The 14,571-nt window shown below is 43.4% G+C and overlaps 1 protein-coding gene across 2 annotated transcripts in view; it reads right to left on the bottom strand.

Moving 5' to 3' along the window:
* LOC122063363 overlaps positions 1-14,571 on the bottom strand; it is a 55,612-nt gene that overhangs the window by 19,163 nt on the left and 21,878 nt on the right. For both annotated transcript variants that reach the window (XR_006135310.1, XM_042627082.1), the window contains exon 6: positions 11,537-11,617. Coding sequence is in view for 1 of the 2 variants with exons in the window: in XM_042627082.1 (XP_042483016.1) it covers positions 11,537-11,617 (81 nt within the window). In the remaining variant the exon portion in view is untranslated. The remainder of the gene's footprint in view (positions 1-11,536; positions 11,618-14,571) is intronic.

The following is a 14,571-nucleotide window of genomic DNA, read 5'->3' as shown; positions in this document are numbered from 1 at the left end:
ATACCAACATAAATCAAAAAAAAAAAAAAAGGGTTAAGAGTTTATCTTTGGTGTTCAATTTAACATATGTTAAACACCATCGGCCGATCTATAACTTGATGGTTTAAGTTTTTTTTTTCTATTATTATTTTTTAATATAAAAAATTAATTAAAATATTTTTTAAAATGTAAATAATTACAAAATATTGTCTATTTTTGTTTTAAAAATTCAAGAAAATTATTAAACATATTACAAATGCATTTACAATCATGTTTGACTGCTGAAGTGATGTTTCTTAATTGGTCATAATTTATAGTGCTTTGTTGGGAATTTACAATTATCTGTAATTATTTTTATGAGTCATTATTGATGCATTTATGTTTATAATTGGTCTATTTTTTGTTAGAACAGTGTTTGTAGCAAGATTTTAAGTGTTGCACAATGGCTGATAGAGGTGGAACATTGGCTGCATGGGAGACCTCTATCAGCTGATAAAAGGAAGCCACAATGTAATTATTGCTGGAAAAAAAAATTGTCCGGTGGGGCCGCAAGATTAAAGTGACATCTTGCTGCTGGGGACAAAAATGTCTTAGGCTGCCCTAATGTATCCAATTAGATCAAGAGAAGCATGTTGGAGCATCTAAAAGGAGGGTTATAGAAGAGGAAGGAGAAGAGGGCAGTTAGGGATGAATAATATGATGCCTGTCTAGAGTCATTGCCAGAGTTGGGGAAGCAAGATTATAACAGTGATGAACTTGACTTGGATGTTGTATAAACGGCACAAGAGGTTAAACAATTGAGGACGACTTTTGGAGTATGCAGAGCCCATCTTGAGATTGATGAGGAAAGACATGTCCAGAGGGCTAGGGGAGCTGGTTCATCTCGAGCGGCTGAAGAAGGCCCTGAGCCACAAAAGAGGAGGTTGAGACATAAAGAGCCAAAGATTCCATTGAGGAGGTACCAGAGATTGAAGGGCCAAGCCCCATCCCCACCACCACCTTGTAACAGTAATGTTGAGGTTCTTCAATCTGATCCTGCACTGTTTCGAAGGCAAGATTTAAGACAGTTAAAATTGAAGCAAGGGTAGAGTAATATTAAGGAGGCAGTAGGAATGGCTTTCTCCAAGTGGGCATTCTATCATGGCATTCCAAATAATGTGACCACAAGGTCAAATTACCAAAACAAGCTGGATGAAACTAGTAGGGCTGGGCCAGGTGTGATGGAGCCAACAGCTTATGAGATGTATAATGTATATTTATCAAAATAGAAGAAAGAGTTGGTAGATTGCATTGAGGATTTGGAGCCAATGTGGGAGTACGATGGATAGATCAGACCCACTAAACAGTCCATCATCGATTTTATGGTGAATTGTGATGGAAAGACAATCTTTCTAAAGTCAGTCAATGCATCCAGTGAGAAGAAAAATGCAAAATACATCTACAACCTCTTGACAAAGGTGGTAAAGTATGTTGGGGTGAAGAATGTGGTATAAATTGTCACTGATAATGGAAGCAATTTCAAAAAAGCTGAGGAAAAGCTTATGAATAATTGTAGGTACCATCTATTTTGGACGGCCCATTGTATAGATCTCATGTTAAAAGACACAAGAAGTTTTAAGGTTTTAAAAAGCGTGGTAGAAAAAGTGAGGCAAGTGACCACATATGTGTACAACCATAGGTCTGCTCTAAACTTGTTAATGATTAAATGTGGTGGGGACTTGGTGAGGCCAGGGTTGATAAAGGTTCACGACAAACTATATCACGTCGAAGAGCTTTGAGACGAAGAAGTCTGGATTGAGGTCCATCTATTATAAGTCTATTTCCTTTGTTATTTCAGTTTTCTAGTCATTTTAGGTTTCCCTATTAGTGAATGAATAGTTAGTTACTTACTCCATGTTGGAGTTCTAGTCTAGTCTTATTTGGAGTCTAACTCCTATTATATAATGTCTAGTCCTACTTGGAGTCTAACTCCTAGTTAGGTTATGATTGCTAGTTTGCCCTCTTTATATAGAGGAACTAATGTAATGTAATTGGATAGATTTGAAGAATGATGAATTGAGTTAATGTTTGAGAGCCTTAGGGCTGTGTGTGATTCACCTTCCCCCTTTCTTTATGCGATTTCTCCCTCCTTGGTTGGATTTGTGCAATATCTAATTGTGTGATCCCTTCCTTTCCCTTCTCTCCCCTACAACTCTGAGACCCATCTTAAGTAATCTTCCCAACCCATCAATCCCCTTTATGAGTGGGTTAGAGATCGAGGTAAGCCACATTCAGATGAGCCTGGTGGTTGGCCTAACAGTCAAATTGCTTTAGGAATGGGAGTTGATGTCGAAGAATATATGTCACAAGAGGGGAGAATTCACTCATAGTCACACCATCCATTTGAGGCCCACCCTAGTGCTGGAATTGAAGAAGAAGAGCATTGGTCGCCTTCATCGTCTTCCACTTGGTCCCCTAACCAGACACAAGGTGATGATGATGATGATGACGATGTTAATCCCTTTTATGATTGGGTTAGAGATTGAGGTGAGCCACTTTTTGATGAGCCTGTGGTCGGCCTAGCAGTCAAATTGCTATAGGCATGGGTGTTATGTCGAAGAATATATGTCAAAAGAGGCAAGAATTCACTTAGAGTCACTGTCCATTTGAGGCCCACCCTGGTGCTAGAATCAAAGAAGAAGAGCATCAATCGCCTTCATCGTCTTCCACTTGGTCCCCTAACCAGACACAAAGTGAAGATGAAGATGATGATGATGATGATGATAATGATGATGACGATGGTGATGGGGATGGTGGGTATGATGCAGTGATAGGTTAGCTTTCATGCGAGATGGAGACGATAGGATGCAAAGTGACACGGTTCCACAATCATCACCAATCAGATTCACAGGGAAGACTCGGTTCACACTTGCTACGTAAGATAAACATCATGGTTCCCGACAACAGAGAGGCTATAGTAGAGGACCACGCATATGGTTTGGGCCTCAAGATGAGGAAGCTGAGATGGGCCATAGTAGGGATATATCTAGCATGTTTGCCACAATGGAATCCATGCGTTTGGGTGGAGGATCTGGGCATTGGTGTGCATCAGAATTCATTGACTCGAGCCCTAGTCCAGTACATCATGGTGATAGTGGCTTTGAGAGTGACAAATCAGCTGTATGCATTATGGGTATCCGAGATATGGTGTATATACCGGTGGACCATCCTTCGAGAGCACCGGTTTGTTTGGATATGGTAGTGGTTATAGACAGTATGGTGACTCTTCTTCCACATTCGAACAGAAGGGTTTTATATGTGGTGGGTCATCTTTTGTTGATAATATCTTTGGGTATCCATTTTAAACTTCTATGCCACACCCACAACCTATAATTGTGACTAATCCATTCCCTTGGTTGGGATACTTAGCTGATGTTGACGATGCATTTTATAGAGGGGCAGTGAGAGATTACCAAGACAATTTGGGCCCAAAACATGTCATAGGTTGCATATGTGGTGCATTCAGAGGAGTAACTATGACATCTATAGTGGTACGCAGCTCGTGGGATGGAACTACATGGACACTCTGCTTGGAATTGACTTTTGAGTGTTGAGTACTGAGTCTTGAGTGTTGAGTACCTAAGTTGAGTCACTACTGTTTTGAGTGTTAAGAGATAACTCATGACGATGTAATAGTTTTATTTATTTTGGATCATTTGGATTATCTCTACTATTTTGATGTATATTATAAACTATATATAGTGTAGACTATGCCATTATGTAGTATAGTTTCATAATTTAAGTCAATAACTCAGCGTAATGATTATCGAACCTTTGGTTCACCACACAAGTATGACTTTATGTGTTTTTTTTATGAAACTAATGATGTGAATGTCTTACGAAATGTTTAAAATAGGTTGTACATAAAAAATAGGCAAAAAAACCATAGTTTGGGCGTTAAAACTTAAGTTTCCACCAAACCGGCAAAAATTCCTCGGTTTCCTCAAAATTTTCCAAGTTTCGACCGAATTTCGATCCTCAAAGGTCGAAACCAGATACCGTGAACCTTGCTTTTATTTGTGACGAAAAACAGAGATTGATCCTTATATCAGTTGGATGTGAAGATTGCCTTTTTTCATGGTGACTTAAAGGAGGAAGTGTATATGCGGCCCCCTCCTTGCTTCAAGTTTGCGATAGCTGATGGTAAGGTGTGTCTTCTAAAGAAGGCACTATATGGTCTTAAGAAGTTACCAAAGGCTTGGTTTGAGAGGTTCTGAACAATGAATATTCCCAGAGTCAAGCATATCACACATTGCATATGAGCACCTTTCTGCCTAAAATTAGGGAGAGGAGTAGAAGAGATTTAACAATCTTTAGAGAAGTGGCCGGCAACTTTAGATTATAGGCATGGAGGAGGGATCCAATCATAATAGACCTATTGGAGGAAGGAGTGCCCCTCCTTATCTATCACTAATTTGATTAAGGGGGATTGGCTTCAGCAGAAACATTAACGTATATCCTAGTATAGGATAACCGGTCTCGTTTCCTAGTTCTTTCGTCAGAGTTCCTATTACAGAATAGACAGTGCTAAGACTGTGGGCACACCAATAGTGCAGAGGAAGATTTGGTGATAACCTAAAGGGGGATTGAGTGGAAATCCAATTTGTTGAGATGCATGTACTGGTGCCCCATTGCCTAATTAGGATGGATTTCTCCCCACCCTCCAGGGTCCTGCTTCTTTGATTTAGTTTTTATCTTTTTTTAGCGAGAAATTAAAGAGGAAAGCCATTGTCGAGAAGAAAGGTCCGAACTAGCCTCAAAGCTTTTATTGTCTACTAAAAGGCAGTGTCTCCATTTTGAGACTTCAGGGGCAAAAACATTGGATGGGTATATGCCAACTTTCTAATAGAGGTTTAGTAGAGGAAGGGAAGTGAGAGAGCCAGGATTAAGGTTTGAGAGTGAGTTGGTCGCACGGAGTCAATAGTATTGAAGAGAGGTGGAGTTCCAATGGGGAGATCCACCGGATGGGTGTCGGATATAAGAGGGGATCAAAAAGGGGTGTCGGACCAGAAATCCCCTTCAGTCAGGTCTTGGCCTGAGCTCCCAGCCGAGAGTAGGCCCTTTGGTCAAATGTACTCGGCCTTGGCCTAAGCCCCCAATTGAGGGTAGGCTTCAGTCAGGACTGCTCAGCTTTGTATTGAGCCCCCAATAGAGGGAAGGTGTGCCCTTGGGTCTGGTATGCTCGGTCGTGCCCTATACTCCGAACCGAGGGTAAGACCTTCGGTCAGGTGTGCTTGGTTTTAGCTTGAGCTCCCAACCGATAGTAGGGCCTTCAGTCAGGTGTACTCATTCGTGACCTGAGCTCCCAACCAATGGTAGGCCCTTCAATCTGATATGTTTGGCTTTAGCCTGAGCCCCCAACCAAGGGTAGGCCCTTCAGTCAGGTATGCTCGGACTGGGACTGACCCCAAATTGAGGGTAGGCCGTTAGGTCAAGTTTTCTTGGCCTTGACATGAGCTTCTAACCGAGGGTAGACCATTCGGTCAGGTATGCTAGGCCTTAGCCTGAACTCCCAACCGAGGGTAGGTACTTCAGTCAGGTGTGTTTGGCTTTGGGCTAAGCCCTAACTGAGGGTAGGCCCTTCGGTCAAGTCTTCTCAGCGATGGCCTGAGCCCCCAACGAGGGAAGGCTCTTGTGTCAGGTATGCTCGACCTTAGCCTGAGCTCCCAACTAAGGGTAGGCCTTTGGTCATGTGTGCTTGACTTTGGCCTGAGCCTCATAGGCACTCCAATCAGGTCTGCTCGACCATGGCTTTAACTACCAACTGAGGGTAGGTCCTTCAGTCAGGTGTGTTCAACCTAGGCTTTAACTCCCAACCAAATGTAGGCACTTCAATTAGTTGTGCTCCGCTTTAGCCTTAGCCCCTAATCGACGGTTTTCCCTTCGATTAAGTCTACTAGGATTTAGCCTAAGCCCCCAACTGAGGGAAGGCCCTTCAGTCGGGAGTGCTCAGCTTTAGCCTGAGCTCACAACCGAGGTAGGCCCTTCAATCTGATGTACACGACCTTGGCTTGAGCACTCAAGGGAAAGCCCTCCGGTCAAGTGTGCTCGACATTAGCCTAAGCCCTCAATCGAGGGTAGGCCCTTTAATCAGGTCTGCTCAACCTTACCCTAAGCCCCCAATTGAGGGAAGAACCTTCAGTCAGATATTCTCGGCCTTGGCCTGAGCTCCCAACCGAGGGTAAGCCCTTCAATCTCGTGTGCTCGGCCTTAGTCTAAGTTCTCAATAGAGGAAAGGCCCTTCGGTTAGGTACGCTCAACTTAGGCCTGAGCCCCTAATTGATGGGTTGGCCCTTCATCCAATTCTACTCGACCTTGACTTAAGCTCCCAATCGAGGACTCTTCAGTCAGGTGTACTTGATCATTGCCTGAGCTCCCAATCGAGGGTAGGCTCTTCGATTTGATGTATTTAGCCTTGGTAAGAGCCCTCAACCGAGGGTAGGCCCTTTAATCAGGTGTGATTAGCCTTAGCCTGAGCTCCCAACCGAGGTAAGGCCCTTCGGTCATCTATGCTCGGCCTTGGTTTGAGCTCCCAACTGAGGGTAGACGCTTTAGTAAGGTGTGCTCGGCCTTGGCCTTAGGCCCCATTTAAGGGTAGGCCCTTCGGTCAGGTTTGCTCAGCTTTAGCCTGAGCTCCCAAATGAGGGCAAGCCATTTCATCAGGTGTGCTCGGCCTTGGCTTTAACTCCCAACTGAAGGGAGGCACTTCGGTCAATTGTGCTCATCTTTAGCTTGAGCCCCCAATTGAGGGTAGATCCTTCGGTCAAGTCTACTTGATTTTGGCCTGAGCCCCTAATCGAGGGAAGACCCTTCAATCAGGTGTGCTCGGTATGGGCTTGAGCTCCCAACCATGGTAGGACCTTCAATTTGGTGTGCTCGGCTTTGGCCTGAGCTCTCAACCACGAGTAGGCCCTAAGCTCAGGTGTGCTAAGTTTTATCTTGAGCCCCTAACTGAGGGAAAGGCCTTCAATCAGGTGTGCTCGACTATGGCCTGAGCCCCCAGCTGAGGGTAGGCCCTTCGATCAGGTGTGTTTGGCCTTAACACGAGCCCTCAACTAAGGGATAACCCTTCAATCAGATATGCATGGCCTTAGCCTGAGCTCCCAACCAAAGGTAATCCCTTCAGTCAGGTGTGCTCGGTTTCAGCCTAAGCCCCCGAGGGTAGGGCCTTCGATCAAGTTTTACTTGACCTTGGCCTAAGCCCCTAACTTAGGAAATGCCTATTGGTCAGGTGTGGTCAGCCTTGGATTAGCCCCCATTCGAGGGAAGGCCTTTCGATCAGATATGCTTCGCTTTGACCTGAGCTCCAAACTTCAGGTAAGCCCTTCGGTCTAGTGTGCTTGCCATTTTCTTGAACTCCCAACCGAGGGTAGGCCCTTAGATCTAGTGAGTTTCGCTTTTCTTGAGCCCCTCAACCAAGTGTAGGCCCTTCATTCAGGTGTGTTTGGATTTGGCCTAACCCCTAACCAAGGGTAGGCCCTTCGATCAGGTGTGCTCGGCTTTGGTTTTAATCCCTAACCATAGTTCTACACTTCTGTCAGCTATAGTCGGCCTTGACCTTAACTCCCAATCTAAGGTAAGCACTTCTATTAGTTGTGCTCGCCTTTATCTTTAGCCCCCAACTGAGGGTAAACACTTTGGTTAGGTATACTCGGAATATATTTGAGCCCTCAACCGAAGGAAGGACATTCGGTAAGGTGTGCTCGGCTTTGGACTGAGCTCCCAACTGTGGTAGGCCCTTTGGTTAGGCATGCTCGACCTTGGCTTGAGCCCCCAACCAAGGGTAGGCTCTTCGATCATGTCTGCTTGGTTTTGGCCTAAGCCCCTGACCGAGGGAATGCCCTTCGGTCAGAAATACTCAGTTTTGGCTTGAGCTCCCAACCAAGGCTAGTTCCTTTGGTATGATGTGCTTGGCCTTTTCCCGACTTCCCAACCGAGGGTAGGCCCTTCAGTCAGGTGTTCTTGACCTTAGCTTGAACCCTCAACCGAAGGAATGCCTTTCAATCAGGTGTGTTGGACTTAGTCGGAGCCCCTAATTAAGGGAAGGCCTTTTGGCCAGGTCTGCTCGGCCTTGCCTTAAGACCCCAACTGAGGGAAGGGCCTTCAGTTAGATATTCTCGGCCTTGGCCTGAGCACTTAATCAAGGGAAGGCTCTTCTATCTGGTATGCTCGGCCTTAGCCTAACCCCCCACCAAGGGTAGGCCCTTCGCTCAGGTGTGTTTGGCTTTGGCCTGAGCCCCCAATCAAAGGAAGGCCCATTGTTCAGGTGTGCTCCCAACCGAGGGTAGGACCTTCAATCTGCTATACTCTACTTTAGACTAAGCATTATTCTGAAGGTAGGCCCTACGATTAGGTGTACTCAAACTTAACCTGAGCCTTCAACTGTGGGTAGGCCCTTCGATTAAGTCTGTTTGGCCTTGGCCCGAGCCCCTAACTGAGGGAAGGCCCTTTGGTCATATATGACCGACTTTGGCCTAAACTCCTAATTGAGGGTAAGCCCTTTAGTCAAGTGTGCTCGGGTTCAGCCTGAGTTCCTAATCAAGGGTATGGCCTCCGATCATGTGTGCTCGGCTTTGGCCTGAGCTCCCAAATAAGGGCAGGGCCTTCGATCAACTGTGCTCAAATTTGACCTAAGCTCCCAACCGAGAGTAAGCCCTTCATTCTGATGTCCTTGGCCTTGGCCTGACCCCCTAACCGAGGGTAGGCACTTCAATCAGGTGCTCTCAGCTTTGGCCTGTGCCCCCTACCGATGAAGGCCCTTCGGTCAAATATCCTCGGTCATAGCCTAAGCTCCCAATTGAGGGTAGGCCATTTGGTCAGGTGTGCTCGGCCTTGGCCTGGGTCCCCAATCAAGGGTAGGCCATTCGGTCAAGTCCGCTCGCTCTTGGCCTAAGCTCCCAACCGAGTGTAGGCCCTTTGATCAGGTTTGCTATGCTTTGCCTTCATAACTTTCTTACTCCGATGTTTCAGCATTATGGAACCTGCCCTGCTCAACTTACACTCAATGGGTATCTACAGATCTTTAGCTTTATTTTATTTTTTCTTTGCATCGGAGGCCCCTTACTTTGCTTCTGTTTGTCAACTGCTTCCTTCTCCATACTTCTAAAGGAGACTCGGGCTGATATTACTTCAACCCTCGTAAGGAAGTCAAGCTATTAAGCCGGTACCCTTATGGATCCACGACTAGAAGTTCAAATTCTTCGTGAGGTCACCGGAGGGGTTTCCCTTCAGCACGATTTTAGGATTTTCCAGACTTGAAGATGGTGAACTCTACCCCTACCCTCTCTGGGATCGATATAGAGTTGGCAGAGATGGCTAAGCATAAATGGTGGTATACCCTGGTCCAGTACTAAAGTCTCAAGTCCTATGTTATCCTATTCAGGTTCGGGCTTAGTCGGGTGAGCTTTAGGTTCCTTGAGTCCTCACTTGGTCAGGCTTCCTTATTCCTCGACTAATTATCTTCTCACTCTTTTTTTTAGTGCAACCTTCTAAGTGGAATTCAAGGGCGCCTTTACCTAAAGGCAAGCTCAGGCGATGGAGGAACACTCACGAGGCAATAGGGGAGGAAGCAGGAGAAGAGGAATGCCTCCAACTCTAACCCTCCGAGGGAGAAGAAAAAAGAAGGCCAAGGTGACCGACCCCGAGGTTCCCCTCAGTACCGAGATTCGACTTCAAAGTCCTATAGGGTCAGGAGTAGGACGGAGGTCGACTTCAACCCTGGCTAGTTTATTAAGAAGGATGAGTCTTATGTTGTAGGGCGGGTTGCCCATATGCTCATCCAAAAGGGTTGGTTTCTCTTTGGGATCTCTCCCTGTCAAAGTTTTCCCTTATTGGATCTTATTTATAAAAAGCTCCGACTTTGGAAGGCAAGCTTCTTTCCTATGCAGGCCGCCTCACCTCATTCATTCTGTCTTCCAATCCATGTACCTCTACTGGTCGGGCACCTTCCCCCTTTTATCCTCCATTTCCAAAACCATTAAGCATCTCCTCTGCTCCTTCCTTTGGAAGACCTTTGACACTGCAAAATTTCTCCTCCCTCTCTCCTGGAGCAAAATTTGTCACCCTAAAGCTAAAGGAGGGTTTGGGCTTCGAAGCATCAGATAAGTCAATTTTGTAGGCACCTTTAAGCTCATCTGGAAAATCGCTTCCAAGCACAATAGTATATTGGCTTCTTGGGTTTACTCCCGACTGTTCAAGAATGACTCTTTGTGGACTGCCTCCATTCCTTCCAATCCTTCTTGAATTTCGAGAAACATTCTCTCCCTTGGACACATTACCTTTGGAGCCATTCCCACTCCATTAGAGATGGATCCCTTCATCCTTCTGGCTTGACCCTTAGCATCCTTCGAGTATCCTCCTTCCTCAATTCTCCTCGAGGATCATCTACTCCTCTTGCATTCCCAGATCTACCAACATTGCCTCAATCATTTCCTAGACTCCTCCATCCTCTATTCCCCCTCTCTAACCTATGGTCCTCCCTACCTCTTATTCCTCCTAATCATCGAGGTAGGAGTGATTGGGTTATTTGAACCCCGTCCCACTTTCGACTTTTTCTCTTCCGCTTTTGCTTCGGAATTTATTTGTTCAAAGGCTCCCCTTATCCCTTGGAGAAATATTGTTTTGGTTCAAAGGCCATATCCCCCACCACAGCTTCACTGCATGGAGAGCCCTCTTATACTGCCTTCCCACTCAGTCCTTTCTCATTTCTCATCACATCCTAGTCCCCCATTCTCGTTGCCTCTGCTGGAATGGCACTAAAGATGTTGACCATCTCTTCTTCTCCTTCCCCTTCTCCTCCATCTGGAAAAGAGCCCTCTCTTCCTGCTGGCCTTCCAGCAGAACTATCCTCCCCTTGAGTAGAGAATGGATCTGGGTGGACATGACCTATGGTGGTTCTTCCATTTGTGACACTGTTGGGAAATTGGTTTTTGTGCCTCGATAAACCAACTCCCATTCATCTGACACGATTTGGAAAGCCATCTCCTTTGATGTTAGTTCCAAGCTTGGTTTCAAACACCATCCCCAAGGAACTGGCACATTGTTGTCTCCTGGGACTTGCCTACCACCATTCTTCTCCCCCCCATCTGATGTATCATGGCTTGTGCGTCTAGTGTTGTAGGCTCTCGGGCCTCTTTTGTTGTTTTTAGTGTTTGCCTAGGTCTTGTTGATAAGCCATGTTAGGCCAGTCTTGGGATCCTCCTCCCTTTCTTCCCCTCTTTCCTAGTATATTCTTTCCTCCCCTCGGTAATGAATTTATTTATTGATCCAAAAAAAAAAAAAACTGATTTATCTCAACTGTCCACAAAAAAGGAATAATGTATTTCTTCATTGTCCAGCCAAATGAAGTACCTAACACTGTCTAGTTTATCCAATTAAAGCCAGAAGGAGCACATGGAAATGAATAAATAAAGAGATTAGGTGATTCAAAGCTTTTTAGTCATAAATGAATCAGTTTCCAAATAGACAATAGTGTAGAGAAGATATATAATCAAAACTTTAAAGAGACTGATAACAATACTTGAATCAACAATGAGGTAGTTTGTCTTCTTCCGTAAGTCACATCACCCACTCCAGCCAGCAAGAATCCAGTTATAGTGTCCTATAACAGATAAATTATTTGTTAGAAGATGTGACACAGACCATTATAATGTGAAACACACATATCAAGACTCAAATTGACATTTAGGCTAAATCAACACATAAATGAACTCAGTTTCAGATATCCTACATATCAAATCCATCCTTGGAACAAGGTTACAATGAACTACATCTTCCAAGAAGACGCAACATAAACTGCATTAAGGAAAATGTTAAAAGAAGAAAAGAAAATGGCATGCATGAGTTCAACATTGCTTTATCTAATCCATCAAGTTTCATGCTTGAAATCAAAATAAAAGTAAGAGCTTTTGGGTCTTTGCAACTTCTACGAAGTATCAATACTTACAATATAAGAACAATGGTGGGGATGAATTTCGTGGATTAATATGAACACATAATCTTTAGTTTCACTATACAGAATTGAGACAATTTCTGACAAGGAGACAATCTCTAGAAGGTACTGCCTTGTTGGAGAGGAAGAAGGGAATTGAGAAATGAAGGGAATTTTTGGATATATTTATGGTGGATATGGAAATGGGGTGGTACGCCTAAGTTCTGCTTACTTCAATAGAATGCATAGAAAACATCAGATGTATAGCCATGTGAAGGGAAAGCTTATGTAATTTATCCCGGAAGAATACCACAGGATAGAATCAGAGGAAAAGGAGTGCGACCGAGGATAGACTCAAAAGCTTGAATCACTATATACTGAAGTCAATGCATTACTTTAATCGTGGTCTTAAGGGCTGAGAGGAGTGAGGATAGCTCAACAGATCAATTTTAATAATTAGCCCAATTGACTCTCTCTTTCTCTCTCTCTCTCTCATGTACAGTTGTATAAAAACACATTCAAAAATAATCAAAGAATTATTCCTAGATTCCAAAAAATATAACTAGTTAAATTTAGTGCTTTAAAAAAATCCCAAAGGGAAAAAAAAAAGGAGGGGATAGTTCTCAAAGAAAATAAAATCAACTATAGTCATTCCAGCAGAATTTGAATTATCAAGGTGATCATTAGTTCTATAGACAACAAATGCAATCTCTCCAAAGATAAGGAATAAGGACAGAAGAAATTTAGTAAGGGCATTTAGATAAAATTAAGCAAAATATATACAAAAAGACACTAGCTAGGAGAACATATGGGATGTTTTATTAAACTCCTCACGGTCTCTCTCATATTGATTTCCAAATATGCAAAATATATACAAATGATTTATTGAATACAAAGAAATTCACACCATATATGTTTCCAAATTTTCCATTAACATGAAAGGGCATCTCCAAGAATCAATTCTTGCCGATGAAAGTGGCAGTCAAAGTCACGTCCATTAGATTCTTGCCCTAGTTCATGAGATTGAATATTTGGTGGGAAATTAGAAGGGATGGGAAAATGGAAAATGAAAACTCTTAAACATAGTTCATGGTGAAAATCTGAATGTATAGATAAGAATTAACTAGCCTATGATTTGCAAGCAGTGATCAATGGTTTCTCAATGTTTTATGTGAAGGTCAAAACTGAAGAAATAGAAACAAGTAAGAAGAAAAAAACGAAAAGAAAAAGGAGATCAAGAATATCAGTTTTCCTTCCGGAGAGAAAGGAGATGGGTTTAGCCAGGTCAATGGCTTGCAGTGCGTCTCGTAATCTCCGCTGCTTCATCAAAGCCTCTCTCTCTCTCTCTCTCTCCCACCTCCCGCCACTTCTCTCTGCATCTCTCCCCCTCTTTTTCCTCCACCCTCTGTTTATCTCAATTTCTCCCCACCTACCACCCTTTATGCATCTCTCCCCCCCCCCCCCCAGCACTCTTCCCCCTTACCGTCTGCTTCTTGACTTGTCCACAACAGTCCTATTTCATTAATTCCAAATACCACAAAATTGTGCATTGGAGTTAAAAAAAAAATTAGGTTAATAAGAAACCAGCATATTTGGGTCCCTTCCAGAAGATACTTGTCGCTGCACTTGGTAGAAATATCTAATGACTGCCTTTTGCTTTGTATTTAACCAGCATTAACACCTTATTCTGCCATGAAAAGGAAAATAAACTTTCATTAGGACCACAATTGTTACTTGTCTTTCTTTGCCCTTGTTAATGGACACTAGCATTGGTTTTGCTTCCTCTTGAAGACTTTTTTTTGGTTATTTCAATCAATTGTTACTTGCCCAAGACAGGAGGGGGTTAGGGGAGGAATTGAACTCAGCTAAGCTTTGTCCTAATTATATAGGATTGGATACATGTAATTCAATTGCTTATGATTATTGAAGGTAAACAAATGAGAAGATACAACAGGTCACTAAAATACGTGAGCAAGAAACAAATCCCTAATTAAAATTGGAAAATAATGGCAGCACACAAACCCATACAATTGTTAGAGTTGGATTATACATGAGGAATTGCTGTTTATCATGATATCAGTACCGATGTAAGGCTAGTCAATTACAACCCAAACTCCAACCGAAACAGTAGCCTAGTAAGCTACATGAAAAGAACAAGTCACTCAAAATAGGTACTGATCGTAGGACTGAAACAACATATAAAATGAGCTTACGACACCTAAAACCAAGCTTAACAATCCCTTATTGAAGTTCTTACTACAGGCACAGCAAAAAAATACCCTATCCGCAGGTCACAGATTAGGTCAGATCAGTGATATTCAAGAACAACCAATATAATGCCCAGATGGGGCTGCAACAATGATCGAATGTGACTTGCTATGCCCTAAATAAACTTTGAAAATTTCAGCCTATGTTGATGGCTGGTTGGGGAGATATGTCAGTTCTTGGTTGAACCACCAAAAAGGAAATGTTTCTGGACTAGTAACAGGATTTGAATAGAGTTGATTGGGGAAGGAAAATCCTTGTGGCTGACCCAATTTAGTTGGGATAAAAGGCTGAGTTGAGTTGTAATCTGCTTACCGAACAAAAGATCGAAATTATCATATTGATTTCCACACCATATT

The sequence above is a fragment of the Macadamia integrifolia genome, unplaced genomic scaffold (genome assembly GCF_013358625.1).
Source record: "Macadamia integrifolia cultivar HAES 741 unplaced genomic scaffold, SCU_Mint_v3 scaffold1303, whole genome shotgun sequence".
NCBI classification, from domain to species: Eukaryota; Viridiplantae; Streptophyta; class Magnoliopsida; order Proteales; family Proteaceae; genus Macadamia; species Macadamia integrifolia.
This window is presented reverse-complemented; position numbering and strand designations above follow the sequence as displayed.